We start from the raw sequence: 15,109 nt of genomic DNA, 5'->3' as shown, positions 1-15,109 counted from the left end.
ACGAGGAGTGTTTTAGATTTAATGTTATTGCCATGTATAAATCTAGTGGCTGAGACTGTGGCAGCTTTTAAAAGCCCCATTAATAAAGTTAGCCCCAAATGTTTAAATACCCCTCTCTGCATGTTCCTGTCATAATGTCCCACATCTTCTAATGGTGCGTACAAACGATCAGATACAACAGGACGATATGAACGATAATGTTCATATCGTTATCGTTCATATCGTTATCATCGTCCTATTTTTGGGCCCTTCCAACCCCCAAACAATGGTCGATGCGCGGGCACGGATGGTCGATATCGATATCAACCATTGCCCGTGCATGCAGGCCAACCTAGTCGATATCGACCAGGTTAGCCTGGTTACTATAGGGACCAGCGATAGTCGTTCGCGGGTCTTTATAGTTGTTTGGGGGTTGGTGTATGTGCTGGATGATCGATATTGAACATCCACCACATGCAGGACGATCAGACAATGATATCTTTATCGTTGTCTGATCTGTTTGATTGCAGGCATCCATATTCAATGTGCATTTAGCATATGCCTGTATTTATATTTTAAGATGTACAAATGGTAAACCAATGCATTTGTGTAACAGATTATCTTGTATTAACATTTTAAATACTATTGTTTAGCCTCCTAAAAGACTATTTCAGTCCAATGTGGCTCAGTAAGTCTAGCAACTAAATGATAGTGCACAATTACAATTATCCCAAAATATGGACTGGATTAGAGCATCTAGAATTTTTCAGAATACAATATATAATTATGATTAGTGTTAAACAGCCAAGTTTTTATTTTAAGATTCAGCCTGATACAGAATCATTTTGCAAAAGTTTACTCTAAGTGCTGAACGAAGTCTGAATCTCTATTTTCATAACAGTATGAAGCAGGAAAAAGCAGGAAAAGCCTTAATAAGGCTCATCTGTCACATAGGCCAGCGGTTCCCAAACTTTATCCTCATGCCACCCTAACAGTCCGGGTTTTTTGGATGTCCATTCTTAAGCACATTACTAAATTAGGTTGTCAATGAGGAATTTTATTGGACTTTGCACTCACACATACATTTAGTGTCTGAAAGTGCATCTGAGGTAATAAATACAGGTTGAGTCTCCCATATCCAAAATGCTTTGGACCAGGGGTATTTTGGATATGGGAATATTCTGTATTTTGGAATAATTGCATACCATAATGAGATAACTTGGGAATGGGGCCAAAATCTAAACCCAGAATGCATTTATGTGTTATATACACCTTATACACACAGGCTGCAGGTAATTTTATACAATATATTTCAATAAGTTTGTGGCTCAAACAAAGTTTGTGTACATACATGAAATTAATTTGTGTTTCATATACACCTTATACACACAGCCTGAAGGTCATTTTATACAATATTTTTAATAATTTTGTGCCTTAAACAATGTTTGTGTACATTGCACCATCAAAAATAAAAGGTTTTATTAACTTAGTCATGCCAAAAAAAAAAAAATCTGTATTATGGAGTATTCCGTATTTCTGAATATTTGGATATGGGAGACTCAACCTGTATATAAAATATCCCTGAACATGTCATCTCTATCAAAAAGTATAGTGAATATTTTTATATAAATTTGTACAAGACAAACTGAAAAAAAATTAAAGAACTTCCTTCTAATTAAATGCAATAAAGTTTCATTAATACATTCAGACTGGTTTATGAAATGTAGGATAGCAATGAAAGTCACGTGTAACAGCCTTTTATAATATACTATATATTGGGAAACCACAGCCACACACATTCATATGCAATAACATTCAGCCACTCCATGCGAACAAATTCACGTAAAAAGAATAAAGCACCACTTCTCAGGTTTAATTTCAAACGTTAATATATTTTCTATTTTATAGTGAACATATGCATCAGTTACCCCTAATTGCAGAAACTGACATCATAAAAAAGGGGAACATTTGTAAGATGCCTCTTAAAATAAATATTTCTCTTTTATAAAATAATAAAACTTCAAATAAATATACTTTACACTAAACATTATGTTGAAAAATTAGAAAATAAAGGCTGACTCTTACTGTAACTGTACAATATACAGACAGTCCAAAGAGTAGAAATATTAAGATTCAATAAGGTGAAGCACAACCTAACCATTCGGATAGATTCACATTCCTTTCAATGTATATTAGTACATTTTGTGATTGCGCCATTACTGTGGCGCTATTTTTCACAGTTGTAAATATTATTGTTTATGTACAAAAATATATGACATTATCTCTGCAGAAACAAAAAATGAAAGTCATTTGCTAATTTACAAATGTTGCAAATATTATTCACAAACAATGCACAGTTATGTAGTAGTGTCTGTGTTGCTTTAGCTTATATAATGTGTCACAGAACACTGGGTCTTAGTCTCAGCTTGATTACCAATTCTCTAACAAGACTATCAGTTAAGATGGCAAAAACATTCACTGCAAACAGGAAAAACATCCCACTGTTTTCTGCTAAGTGTGCCGAGATGGCTTCTTTATATGATTGCATGTGTGTATTAAAAGTAAGTCCAACTACTTTTATTTAATTCCATCTGTGCTATGTAGGTTTTCCCAAATTCCTGGGTTGTAATTGCGGGACTTTACAACATACTGTATTTGACCTTTTGCATCGACATCCAGGCCTCTTTGCCCGGTCATAACAACCCTGGCACAATTTAAGGCAACCCTTGGCTGGAAGATAACACCATAAGCAAGGCAAGAACATGGACATGACTCCAATGGCAGACCAGCGTGTGCAGGAATGCGACTGACTGCAAGAGCAGGGGTTGTCAGCACAGTTGTCCTCATCATCATTTGAGCAGTGATAGAATAGGCACTTGACACAGCAAACACAAGTTCCATAGTCAACCACTTCCTGTGCGGAGCAAAGGCACTGCTTGTCACATAACCAACAAGAGGGAAGAGTCCTGGGATAAGTGCATTCTTGGCACTTACATTTCCTGCAGCTCTCACACTTGTATGCATGTAAGCCCAAGTCTTCCTTGCTGGAGGGCTTTAACTCCTCTGGTTTCAGCTGAACTTTGGGCTGTACTCGTATTATCTGATCAGCACCCATCTCCGAAGAGGAGAAGGATGGACCTAAAAGTCTTTGCTCTGAACTGCTGCTTGTGCTTGTCCTTGTACTACTCCGTGATCCTGTACTTACTGTACTAATAGATCGAGACAAAGATGGCCGAGATGAGGAATGCATTGGTGAAAGAGGACTCCTACTAAACTGCCTCTGGTCAGTTACCACATGTATTCGTTCATTTTTGTGCTGGGTAGTTTGACGAGAAGCAGGCTTAACCCAAGGTCTGGGAGCCACGGTAGGTCCTTCAGTATATTCATTAGTGTTCCGTAAGGCTCTTATCTGTTCCAATGATAAAACATGAACTTGCTGGGTCAGAATATCCCTTGGGTCAATTTCACCATTTGGTCTCCCACTGTCACGGCGAGCCTGGAGTAAAGGTTGGGATACACTGCCATTTTGTACTCTTGCTTCCATCAGGACTCTGAAGAGTTTTCACTCCAGTAGGCCGAGAACACATCTGAAATCCTGGTAGTGGGAAAAAAAAAAAAGTCATTCAATCTACTATTGGCCCAATAATTTAACAATAATTTTAGCTTCTAAATAATAAAAGAAATGTGAACTACAAACAGAGTCAAACATATCATGAAAACATGATAGCTAAAAAGTAAAGTACTCTCCCAACTGTATTGGAAGCCATTGCACATATTAATAGCTCTGGCATTAAAATTCCTGACAATAGGTCTTAAGTTTTGCTATAATATCCCATGATTAAAAAGAGTTACAGATTAAAAATATCACCTTTAAAAAAAAAAATTACTATTATTCAAAATTAAAGTAAATGCAACAAAATACATTAATATATACACTAATGAAACCTGAATTACTAGTAGTGAAATATTATACAGTATAAATATATATATATATATATATTCCATTATTAAGACTCTAAGAAGAGTTATGCACAGGCATTCATAGAAAAGATCCCCAAGTTGGACAGAACTATATGTTGTTAGGCAACTTCAGACGCCTAGCATATAACTTAGTTGCCTAAAATATAAGCCAGTTCAATTCATTAGTATTAAACCAATACATGCTGTTTTATAGTATTTTCTTAAACTGCAATTATAATATTGGGTTTGCAGTAAAAAGTGAAAAAAATCCACAATGCAGGAATTTTATACGCAGCCTAGATTAAAAATTTGAAACTTAGATTTTTGGTCAATTTTAGTCTGTATCAAAGAGGGAAATAACAAACATTAAATAATGCAATAACTGCCTCATAAAAGCTCCACATTTTCTTGGAAACCATTTAATAAACTGTAATGGAAACTAGTCATAAGTACTTACAAACCACCACTAGTAGTCAAAAATATTAATCGCACACATTTAAAGGAGACATCCTATGGATTGTGGCCCAAAGGGAGATACATTAGTGACCAAATATTACACTATTTTACCAAAATTGTGGGTTATGTAATGGAATAAATTGATTCAATTTTGTGCCAAGTGAAAAAAGTTGTAGTAAATGAGGCTGGTGTCATAATAGCATTTGGTTAACACTATTTCTAGAACACCAAAATCACATCTAACATGACAAAAGCAGCTTATCCCTTCCTCTCATATGTGAACATGTCACAACAGGTGTATGGAAACCAGGTTCCTCTTAGATTGCATTAACAGCTATTCAAGTAACAGGAAACCAGCTGCCATAATGAGACTGTCCCCTCTTTACACCGGTCACAACAATGTGAATGACAATGCCCAGAACACTTTGCTATTCGCATAACAAACAGTACCTACATTTACAGCACAAGTCTTTATGGTTTGATGGCTTTGATACATTTGCCAAAGGGCCTCCTAACTATACTAAATGAGGATGGGCTGAATAATGCACATTATTCATGGAATTTACTGCAAGTCTCGCAAACAGGATGCTATCACCCTTACGACATTTCTGGATGAAGAGCCCTTTTAATTGCAGAGATCTATAGAATCAGGCCTGTTTAACTGAATCCCGCAAACAGCGCATTCTCTGTTAAGTTACTTGACAATGAAAGGATTGAGATCATTGCTGTGCAAACACTATCCACGGCCTATTTAAAACTGAACAGACATTCTCCTATAGGAGCCATTAGATTCATTCATAAATACAGAATCATTACATAAGCATTTTATCAATATGAAAAAGTAGGTGTTCTTGATATACCCATTGATTCTTGAACACAAACATTCAAATAATTAAAATGTGGTATTCGATTAGCAGATATAACAGGTACAATTAAAGGTGTATGAGAAGAAAACAACTCAACTATTGTTTATCTATGTACACACTATATACACTCACATTCACCCATTCACTATGTATGCAATATAATGGCTAACTTGCATTACAGTAAAGTCTCTCCCATACTGTATATTAGATTTTCTTTGCAAGACCTACATGTTTTAAACAAATCTATAATCACTAATGGGATCCACCTGGTTTGCCTAAAGCCAGCACTTTCACACCCAGGTTGTACAATTTGACTATAAAGAATTTCACCAAGTAAATATCAGTCGAGCACATAAAATGAAAATAAACGTAAAGATTTTGACTACATGTAAACCAATACACATTTCAGCTAAATTGTAACGCGCTGTACGTGCACACAAAAGTTTCCAATTTTTGCACTGCCTGAAAGTGTACTGCTGAAAAAGTTTACATTACTGACTTTGTCAATGTTTTTTATCCTGTTGTGTATTCATATATTAACTACAGCTCGATAACCAAAATGTTTTAATCATAGGCCAGATTAATGCATAATGTTCACTATGAGCCTCAGCCATCTCAAAAAAACAAAATACTATTAAAAACCAGGGTAAACGCGCATTTAAAAACTTAAGTGTTTACATAAATTCCACAATTCAGTGCCTAAAATAAAAGTGGAAACTACATTTTAGATCGTAGGTACCAAGAACAACACGTCAATGTTTCAGTTATGATCAAACCTTTCATGGTTTAGGCTAGTCAAGTAAATCAAAGCCTGGAACTGAAAAGAAAATGCTCATCCATCTGTAGAGAAGAACATTGAATCTGCTGTCAGATCTTATCTTTTTCTTTTTTTTAACCAGAATTCACTCTAGATACCCTTTGGTAGTAGCTAGGCTAGTAAATTTGCAAATATAAGGAGATAGAGATAGAGATATATATATATATATATATATATATATATTATATTCACTGGCTCAAGTGAGGCAGAAGTCATTTAGAATATTGTATGAAAATCAGCAACTTTTCAACAGCCACAAGGCTGATCCCAAATATGATGCCTTACGTGCTTACATACAAGTACAACTAATTTACTCAACTCTGCAAATATTTAAAAAAAAATGCAAATTGAGCACATATATCATGATGCAGATTTTGTGCATTAACAATGCTTTAATTGGCCAAGTCTAACATAATGCCTATGCTTTAGCATTGAGCTACATTTAAATGTGTCATATATAAGTTTTTCCTATATAGTTCTTCCATATAAGCCTTTAACATGTCAAAAAAGCCAAAGGTACTCCCAAAGAAATAGATGCATTACAACTGAAGAGGGTTAACCAAATGTCAGCCAGTTGTGAGCAACTCAGACTATTTCTATGTAAATTCTGATTGAGAAATAGAAAACACAAAACCATTTACATCACCTCTGACACCTTTTCCAGGCACTTTACATAATTATTACAATAGTAATAAAATAGTGCACAGAAAGTAACTATTTATATTCAGCGACAACACTCGCCCAGGACGAATGTTATTCTGCGTTCCAAACTGGGGCTGCAATGGTTACATCAAACTCAAGAGACTTCTAAAGTTTGTCAAAGTTGTTTAAATAGAGGATCGTTGTCAGTTTGATATAGTCTAGATAAAAGCTAAAAAAGGAAATAAAAACAGTCGTGTGCAATAAACAAGTCTGACTTCACGTTGTTTGCATCATGCACTGTATGATAGGACTGTGAATTTTAGTGTTGTCTCTCGATTTCCTTTGCAAGCCTCCCCCTCCTCCATCCCCTCCTCTGAAAACCCCATTAGAAGCCGAGTGTGTGATCAGACTGAGGATTAGGGGAGGGGGAGCAAGGAGTTTACTGTGGGGACAGGGTGAAAAGACATAAATAGCTCTTTAAACTAGACCACAACATTTCCGAAGCTGCTCAACACCACAAGATATATCCTCTTCTAAATTCAAAATAGAACTCAATGCAAACCACAGAGTGGAAACTTTGAGCAGAGACAGCAGAAAACAGAACACAACCTTCCCAGCAACAATCACAGTAAATACACTTTTATTAAAATATCAACAGGTTTACTACTAGCAGCACAAAAGCCAGATCATACTTCTAAATGGTAACCCCCAAAATCCCCATATGGAAACTATTACTGATTATTAAACATACATGCAAACTCCGCTACAGAAATCGAGTCCAACTTATTAAAACATTGCATTAAACTAGTAAAAACTGTATCACACTCCACAGCAAGCCACGTTTTCCTACCATATACTACTTATGGGGAGAGAGCAAAATACCACATTAATAGTTAAACAGCAAAAATCTGGGGTACAGCAATACCCTGACTGGGGGCCTCTCTCTATAGGTTTATTAGGGCTTACCCAGTCTTGGGTCCCCAAGTCATGGCACCCCCCTAGTACCCAATCACCCCTGTCACAGCTATGGACCCAGGACAGATAAGGGGTAACTATACATGATTAACCCCCATACGTACCGTAACCGCAGCTGCCCGATAACTCCTCGCCCCGGAAAGTTTGCAGGTCCTACTAGTAAATCCGTTCCCGGGGTGGCCGTGCACAGTCCGGTAGGAAGTAGTGCTCCAAACAAGGCGAAGAAAAACAAGTTGAGGACGCAAAGCGCAGGCGGCCGAGCAGCGCACAGTACTCCGGGAGCAGCCAGAAGTTTTATCCACAGGGTGAGAAGTGTTGCTGGGACTGGCTGGGGTGAGAGTGAGGAGGCTGGGACGTTGCTGCGGGCAGTGTGCTCAGTGCTGCGCTCTCAGGAGGTTGGTGATATGCTACAGCAACAGTAAATGGCGTCATGTGGAACTGTAGAGGAACAGAGCAGTTGTTGTCCCAGAGGATATATCGCATCCGGTCCCTGCTCATTGGCTCTGCGGGGCTACATTCACTCACACTCCCAGATCTGAGCCGCAGGAGGGATCTCACAGGGCAATGGCCTCTGATTGCTGCTGCTGCTCAGGGTAGTGCGGTGGGTGGGAGCACTGAGTGACTGTACACTATTATATTGTTACTGTCCCATGCAGCTATTGTGTATTTCTCTCTTCTCTGTCACACACATATAAACAGCAGGGAGCAATTACAGCACGCCATAGCATGTGTACCCACATACATTTATCTTTGTGACTAATAATACAGGATGCTATATACTGACTTATTCAATAGATCCGAATTACTAATACTCATCTTTCTCTTCTGTATCCCCCTTACTACTGACCGCACATGCTTTTCTTATTCCGTTTCTTCTTCTTTGTAATATACTATTTTTTTTATGTATCTGTTCTCCCTTTTATGTTGCACTTGCTTTGCAAGATTGTATATAAAACTCTTGAAACTATTATATTCCATCAGACATGACTTCTATTTGTATCTCATAGTCCATATTATGGGAGATTTGTGAATAGGAATAACAGCAAAAGATACATCAACAATTCCACGTATTGCAATAAATGTAGCAAATGAATAGTAATAGCAGTCACTGTCCTTGTTTATGTTCCACAGCTGCAAATTACACTGTAACTGCAGCTATACTAAAACAAAACTATATTTTTATAATATGATGTGTATGAGGAATCTGTCCATACATGTAACATGACAAATGGCTTTTCTGAAGCTGTCATGTGAAAGAAGGTATCTCTGAGAGTACCCTGTAATTACTGAGGACAAAGACAATTCAGAGTCTAGCAAAGTGCAAAATTAAAATAGAGGGGATTAAAAATATGCATCTATAGACAGATTATCTACTGTAAAAGTTTATTTGTTGATTCAAGTCACTGGCTTAGATTTTTTAAGGAAATATAAGTTTGCAATCAACAACTTCTCTGTGTTTTTTTAATTTTGCTTTGTGCCAAAACTACAAGCAATAATTATGTTTACCAATTTAAAACTGATGGAGCACATATGACTACATGTGAATGTAGAACCCAATGTGCACAATTCTATGTGACAATGTGAATAAGATAAATATATAATATATACTAGCTGACTTTTTTAATCATAATTCACCAAAACTAGAGATGTGTGGTTGGGTTCTCCAGAAATCCGAATCCGAATCTGGGTAAATCTGAGTCGCAGTTCTAACCTCGTGAGGAGATCCGGGTAAATCCGGGTCACGGTTCTGATCTTTTTGCAGTTCGGAATTCGGATTTTAAATCCGAATTTCGGGTGTTGGATTGCATAAATTACATGATTATAGCTGTTTTTAAACTTTTTATCTAGTTTTTATTTAAAAAATCCAGATCCAAAACCAACACCAAAACACTTGAGGACTGTTTTGCAAAACCAAATCCAGATCCAAAATCTTGAAGGAAATACAGATCCAAAACCAGAACCAAAACACAGGGTTGGCGCACATCCCTAACCAAAACCCTTAAATTATTCAACAAGCTTGCAGTACTATATGAAACCTCATTTTGCTAACAATAATTGCATTGAGAAAGATAAAGAAAAAAATGCCTGTTCTGATCATAGGAGCTTGCAATCTAAAAAAAAAAAAAAACTATATTGGTGTAAATTATTTTTCCTCCCAATGAAGACACGCTATAAACTTGTACCACGGAAAGCACACGTGTAATGATTAAATAAGTCATGGTGAAGTCTCTGAAGAGCAAAATCATGTAATAAAGTTTGTTTGTTATCCCACATAACATTAGTCTCTGCACGTCTGTTTCTGACAGCTCAGTGACTTTAACAAATGTGACGTTGCAGGCATCCACATAATAGTACGACAGCAGCCAGCAGAGAACACAGGAAATGGTGTGAAGTGTAATATGCGCCCTCTCTTCCTCCCCCACACGGCTAAGTGTCAATAGCAGTCAGCCTAAAAGTTTTTTAGTGTTGCCGCTAGGGGGAGCCCGGTCTCGTTATTTATCCCAATGCGGGCATGTGGGGAATGCATTCCTAACGACAGAACCACATGGAGGGTGAGATCATTCTTCACCCCACCCTTTTCGGAAATGCTGCTGGAGATACTTCCTTAATGTTTGCTAACTATTTCACTGCCGGAAGGGCAACTAATCTACATAGAAATGGAAAGTACTACTTGGATAATGTGATAGAACCTTATTGGTATCATTGTAAAAACTATTTTATACATATATATATATATATATATAGATATAGATATAGATATAGATATATATAGATATATATAGATAGATAGATAGATAGATATATAGATATATATATTTACTAATTACCACCATTCCCCCAACCTTCCATCCATACTCTGCTGGAATAGTGCAATGTTATCTTAGTAAATGGTTTAATGTTTGTAAATAAGGCTGCTTAACACTAATGCGCTACAAATCTATAAATCATGTCATTAATATAAATAATGTGTAATGTGTGTGTAATATATATATATATATATATATATATATATATATATATATATATCCACAATATATATGTCCACAATCCGGCACTCTTAGGAAAATAGCATGTCCTTTGCCGGGTGCCCTCCACAGTGAACCCATAAACACAGGTCAACTGTCACATATACTCCATCTGGCGGCACTCCGGACAAATACAGAAAGCAAGTAAAACTGCTTGTATATGCACTGTTTCAGTGCGTTTATTTAGCACTTTTTTCCAGCCAAGTAACAAAGATAAAACAACATTTACCCTCCAAAGAAAGCTACAGACCCAAATGCACGCTAGACGGCACTGCCCGCTTCCGGTGCTCCACAGCAGTCGCAGGGGGAGTGACGTCAAGCAAAACCGTAACCATAGCAACCAACATAAACACAAATAAACATTTAAAATAATAAGATGATACTAACTGTAGTATCCTGTTAACACACAAATCTCTAAATATAATGTGCCATAGACAATAAGCGTCTCAATTAATTGATCATCAATTTAAATATAGAGAAACATCGCTACATGTATGTATAGTACGGCATCAACATAACATATCAACAAACCCTAACCTCCCCCCAAGTCCCTAACTCTAACCCCCCCTTCCCTGCAGTCTAAGCCTAAATCTTCCGGGGGGGTGCCTAACCCTAATCTACCCCCAGGGGTGCCTAACCTTATTCTACCCCCAGGGGTGCCTAACCCTAATCTGCCCCCAGGGGTGCCTAACCCTAACACCCCTTCCCCTAGCCTAACCCTAGCCTCCCGGGGAGGTGCCTAACCCTAAGTCCCGCCCAGGAGCCCCCTAACCTAACCCTCCCCCCCGCGGCTGTCCGCGCCCAGCTTACCTTCAATCAGTAAGCCGAGTGTCGGGCTCCTGGCGTAGGTTTAATAACAGGTTTCAGGATTTCAACGCCTGTCATTAGTACCACGCTGGTATTAGAAAGTCGGGAAGCCAGCGGTCGGGATTTAGACCATCAGCTTCCTGACTACATCCCCTGTATCCGTCCAGACTGCCGCCAGATGGAGCATATATATATATATATATATATATATAGTGTATACATGATAATATTAGTTTATATCACCAAAGTAACCGATTGCAAGTTTTGTAATTTAATTAATTGGGCCAGTGTATTTCAGAGTGAGGAGGGGGCAGGAATGTGTTAGAGATAAACCATTCATGTAACACATAAAAGGACAGAGATGAGCACAAACGAGCACTCAGTATCTTATCAGTAATGCTAATATAATTGAGTAAACAGCTTTGTTTCCTCTTGATATCATCACAGTTTGGACTGGCAGGTCAGAATGAATTTGCAAGTTCTATTGTATTTGTTTTAAGGCTATTCCCTATATTTATAAAGTCTGCATCATACTGAGAAACACACATTTTATTTTCCAAAAAAGAAAGAAATCAAAAACTTGAAACATTACTTGACTATCACAAGATTTGTATTTATTTATTATATTAATAAAAACTGTAGACTATTTACATTATCAGCTCCATACATTATAACTCACATAAATAAATAAATAAATACATGGAAAATATAGTTTTTGGAAACACTCAAATCTTAATCAGAGATTTCAGAATGGAGACCAATAAACTACAATCATGATGATATTGTCTGGCAGCTTACTTCACTGTTCTGAAGCATAGTTAAAAATAATAACAGCCAAATTCTCTTAATAGACAACAACAAAATAGTGACACCTAAAGACCCAAATAAGGTAATGCACCTCGACAAAGTATATGAGTAGAGATGTGCGCCGACCCCCGTGTTTTGGTTTTGGATCTGGATCTACCCTGGTTTTGGATCTGGATTGGTTTTGCCAAAGCCTCACCTCCGTGTTTTGTTTTCGTGTTCTGGATTTGTTCTTAAAAAATCATAAAAACAGCTAAAATCACATAAAATGGGCCTGTTTTTGTTCCTACAGTATAACTAACCTCAATAACATTTATTTCCAGTAATTTCCAATAAATTTTGACCACCTCACAATATTATTTGCTTCATCTAGTTAAGGCCAAAAGCTGTCTGTCTAAGCTAAGAGACACAGTGGGCGGCACTAACATGTGGCAGTTCAGTTTCTAATTTCCAACACGGATACAGTGTGTTATACAGTGTGGGTTGGATACACCAATAGTGCACTTACTGTGACAGCAATGTCAGTCAGAGAGGGGTTGCTGACGGTGTCCTCAGTACATGGAATGGCAGTGCTGCGGTGCTGGCAGTGTCCTCAGTGAAGGGTACCGGTGATGTCAGCAGTGCGGGGGAGCCAGCGGTGTCTTTAATGCAGGTTTGCTGGCTGTGTCAGCAGTGCGGGGGTGCCAGCGGTGTCTTTAGTGCAGGTTTGCTGGCTGTGTCGGCAGTGCTGGGGTGCCAGCGGTGCCTTTAGTGCAGGTTTGCTGGCTGTGTCGGCAGTGCCGGGGTGCCAGCGGTGTCTTAGTGCATGTTTGCTGACTATGTCGGCAGTGCAGGGGTAGCTGGCAGTGTCCTCAGTACATGGAATGGCAGTGTTGGCAGTGTTCTCAGTGAAGGGTACGAGTGGTGTCGGCAGAGGGTGGGTGCTCGCGGTGTCCTCATTGCAGGTTTGCTGATTGTGTCGGCAGTGCAGGGGTGTTTTCAATGCAGGGTGACGACGGTGTCGGCAGAGCGTGGGTGCCAGCGGTGTCCTCAGTGCAGGTTTGCTGACTGTATCGGCAGTGCAGGGGTGCTGGTGGTGTCCTCAGTGTGGGAGTGTCGGCAGTGTGAGGGTCGCTAACGGTGTCCTCAGTACGTTTGGCAGCAGTGCAGGAGTGTCGGCAGCGGTGGTGTTGGCAGCGGGGGATGCTGCCAGTGGGGGTGCCAGGCGGCGGGGGATGACGGGCGCCATCATCTTTTCCTCTTTTGTGCTGTTTTCAATGGGCTTAACGCTGATAGGCTGAAAGCCGTGACACACGGCTCTCTCAGCCAATCAGCGTTAAGCCCGCTCAAAACAAAACCTTGCGGCTCGACAGAGGTGTTGCGAGGTTTTGCCTCAGGTCAGGGATCTGGGGAAGGCAGGGAGATCTGAGCTGTGCTCGGATCGCCTCGGATCCCCGAAATTCGGATGGGTTCGGATCTCTGAGATCCGAACCCGCTCATCTCTAGATATGAGTACTGTTTTTTGCCTTTGTGTTGGACAAGATGGCTTTTAAAACTGCTTTGAGATATGTGAATTACTAATTTCTAAAAGAAAGGTTTTTTAATTTATTTGTCATTAATGTGAAGCTAGTTTTTTCAGATGTTGCTCACCATAACTCATTACAATGTTCTCCCTAAAGCTGGGTACACACTATACAATTATTTGGCAGATCAGCTGAAAATGTTATGACTGTCCAGAGTATAAATTGTATGCATTTACTATCTCCATTTATCGTAGATAAATCGGTCTCACCACATGATTGGGTCATCATGCTTATAAGATGAGATAAATGTGGTCATGGTATTGTGAACATTTTATAGTGTGTATGATCTGAAGACTGACTTGCTGACAGATCTTCAGATAGTTGGGCACACATATGTAAATCTCTATTCCTTTCAACAGATAAATAGAGAGATTGGGAGGTTCAATTGTATAGTGCACAGGTTCTCAAACTCGGTCCTCAGGACCCCAAACAGTGCATGTTTTTCAGTTCTCCACACAGAATCACAAATTAGATATTCGCTCCACCTTTGGATCTTTTAAAATGTGCCATTGAGTAATGAATTCACCTGTGCACCTGCTGGGTGACCTGCAAAATCTGAGGACAGAGTTTGATAACCACTGGTATAGTGTGTATTAGGGATGAGCGGGTTCGGTTCCCTGAGAACCGAACCCACCCGAACTTCGGGGATCCGGGGCGATCCGAGCCCAAGCTCGGATCTCCCTGTCTGCCCCGGATCCCTCTCCCGAGGCAAAACCTCGAGATCTGCTGTCGGATCTCGAGGTTTTGCCTCGAGCGGCCATTTAAAAAAAAATGCCTTTGCCTTTAATGGGCAAAGTGCTGATTGGCTGACAGAGCCGTCTGTCACGGCTCTCAGCCAATCAGCATTATGGTGCTCATTTGCATGTAGCACGGACTCGTGAGATCCGTGCTACATGCATCTGTGTGATTGACAGTGACACAGAGCACAGATGGGTCAGTGAGACCCGTCTGTGCTGCTGTGTATTTCAATGACACAGATGCACGCACGGACCAGGAGATCCGTGCTACTTGCATCTGTGTCATTGACACAGAGCACTAACGGGTCCGTGAGACCCGTCTGTGCTGCTGTGGTAAATAAAAAAAAAAAAACCTGTGTAAAAAGAGAAAAAAATGGCGTGCCCCCCCCCCCCAAAAAAGAGCAACCAGCCCCGGGCATTAGTGACCCAGTGCTGGGTGTGCTTAAATACAGGGGACAAACGACATAGGGGTCCCCTG

At 39.3% G+C, this 15,109-nt stretch overlaps 1 protein-coding gene across 1 annotated transcript; it reads right to left on the bottom strand.

The window, feature by feature from the left end:
• Positions 1 to 1,871: 1,871 nt before the first annotated feature.
• Positions 1,872 to 8,228, bottom strand: SPRY2 (sprouty RTK signaling antagonist 2). The gene is made up of 2 exons (XM_088457195.1): positions 7,800 to 8,228; positions 1,872 to 3,574 (listed from the first exon to the last, which is right to left on the bottom strand). Exon 2 carries the CDS (start codon positions 3,521 to 3,523, stop codon positions 2,576 to 2,578), a length of 948 nt encoding a protein of 315 aa, XP_088313321.1. The 5' UTR covers positions 3,524 to 3,574; positions 7,800 to 8,228; the 3' UTR covers positions 1,872 to 2,575.
• Positions 8,229 to 15,109: the final 6,881 nt, after the last annotated feature.

This window comes from Taudactylus pleione, unplaced genomic scaffold, assembly GCF_031769625.1.
Source record: "Taudactylus pleione unplaced genomic scaffold, aTauple2 ptg000041l, whole genome shotgun sequence".
Lineage (NCBI taxonomy): Eukaryota > Metazoa > Chordata > Amphibia > Anura > Myobatrachidae > Taudactylus > Taudactylus pleione.
The sequence above is the reverse complement of the archived record's forward strand: the minus strand, read 5'-3'. Positions and strand labels throughout refer to the sequence as shown.

What these genes read in the sequence shown, in the direction of transcription:
- SPRY2 (XM_088457195.1), bottom strand. Translation starts at nt 3,523, where the DNA reads ATGGAAGCAAGAGTACAAAATGGCAGTGTATCCCAACCTTTACTCCAG.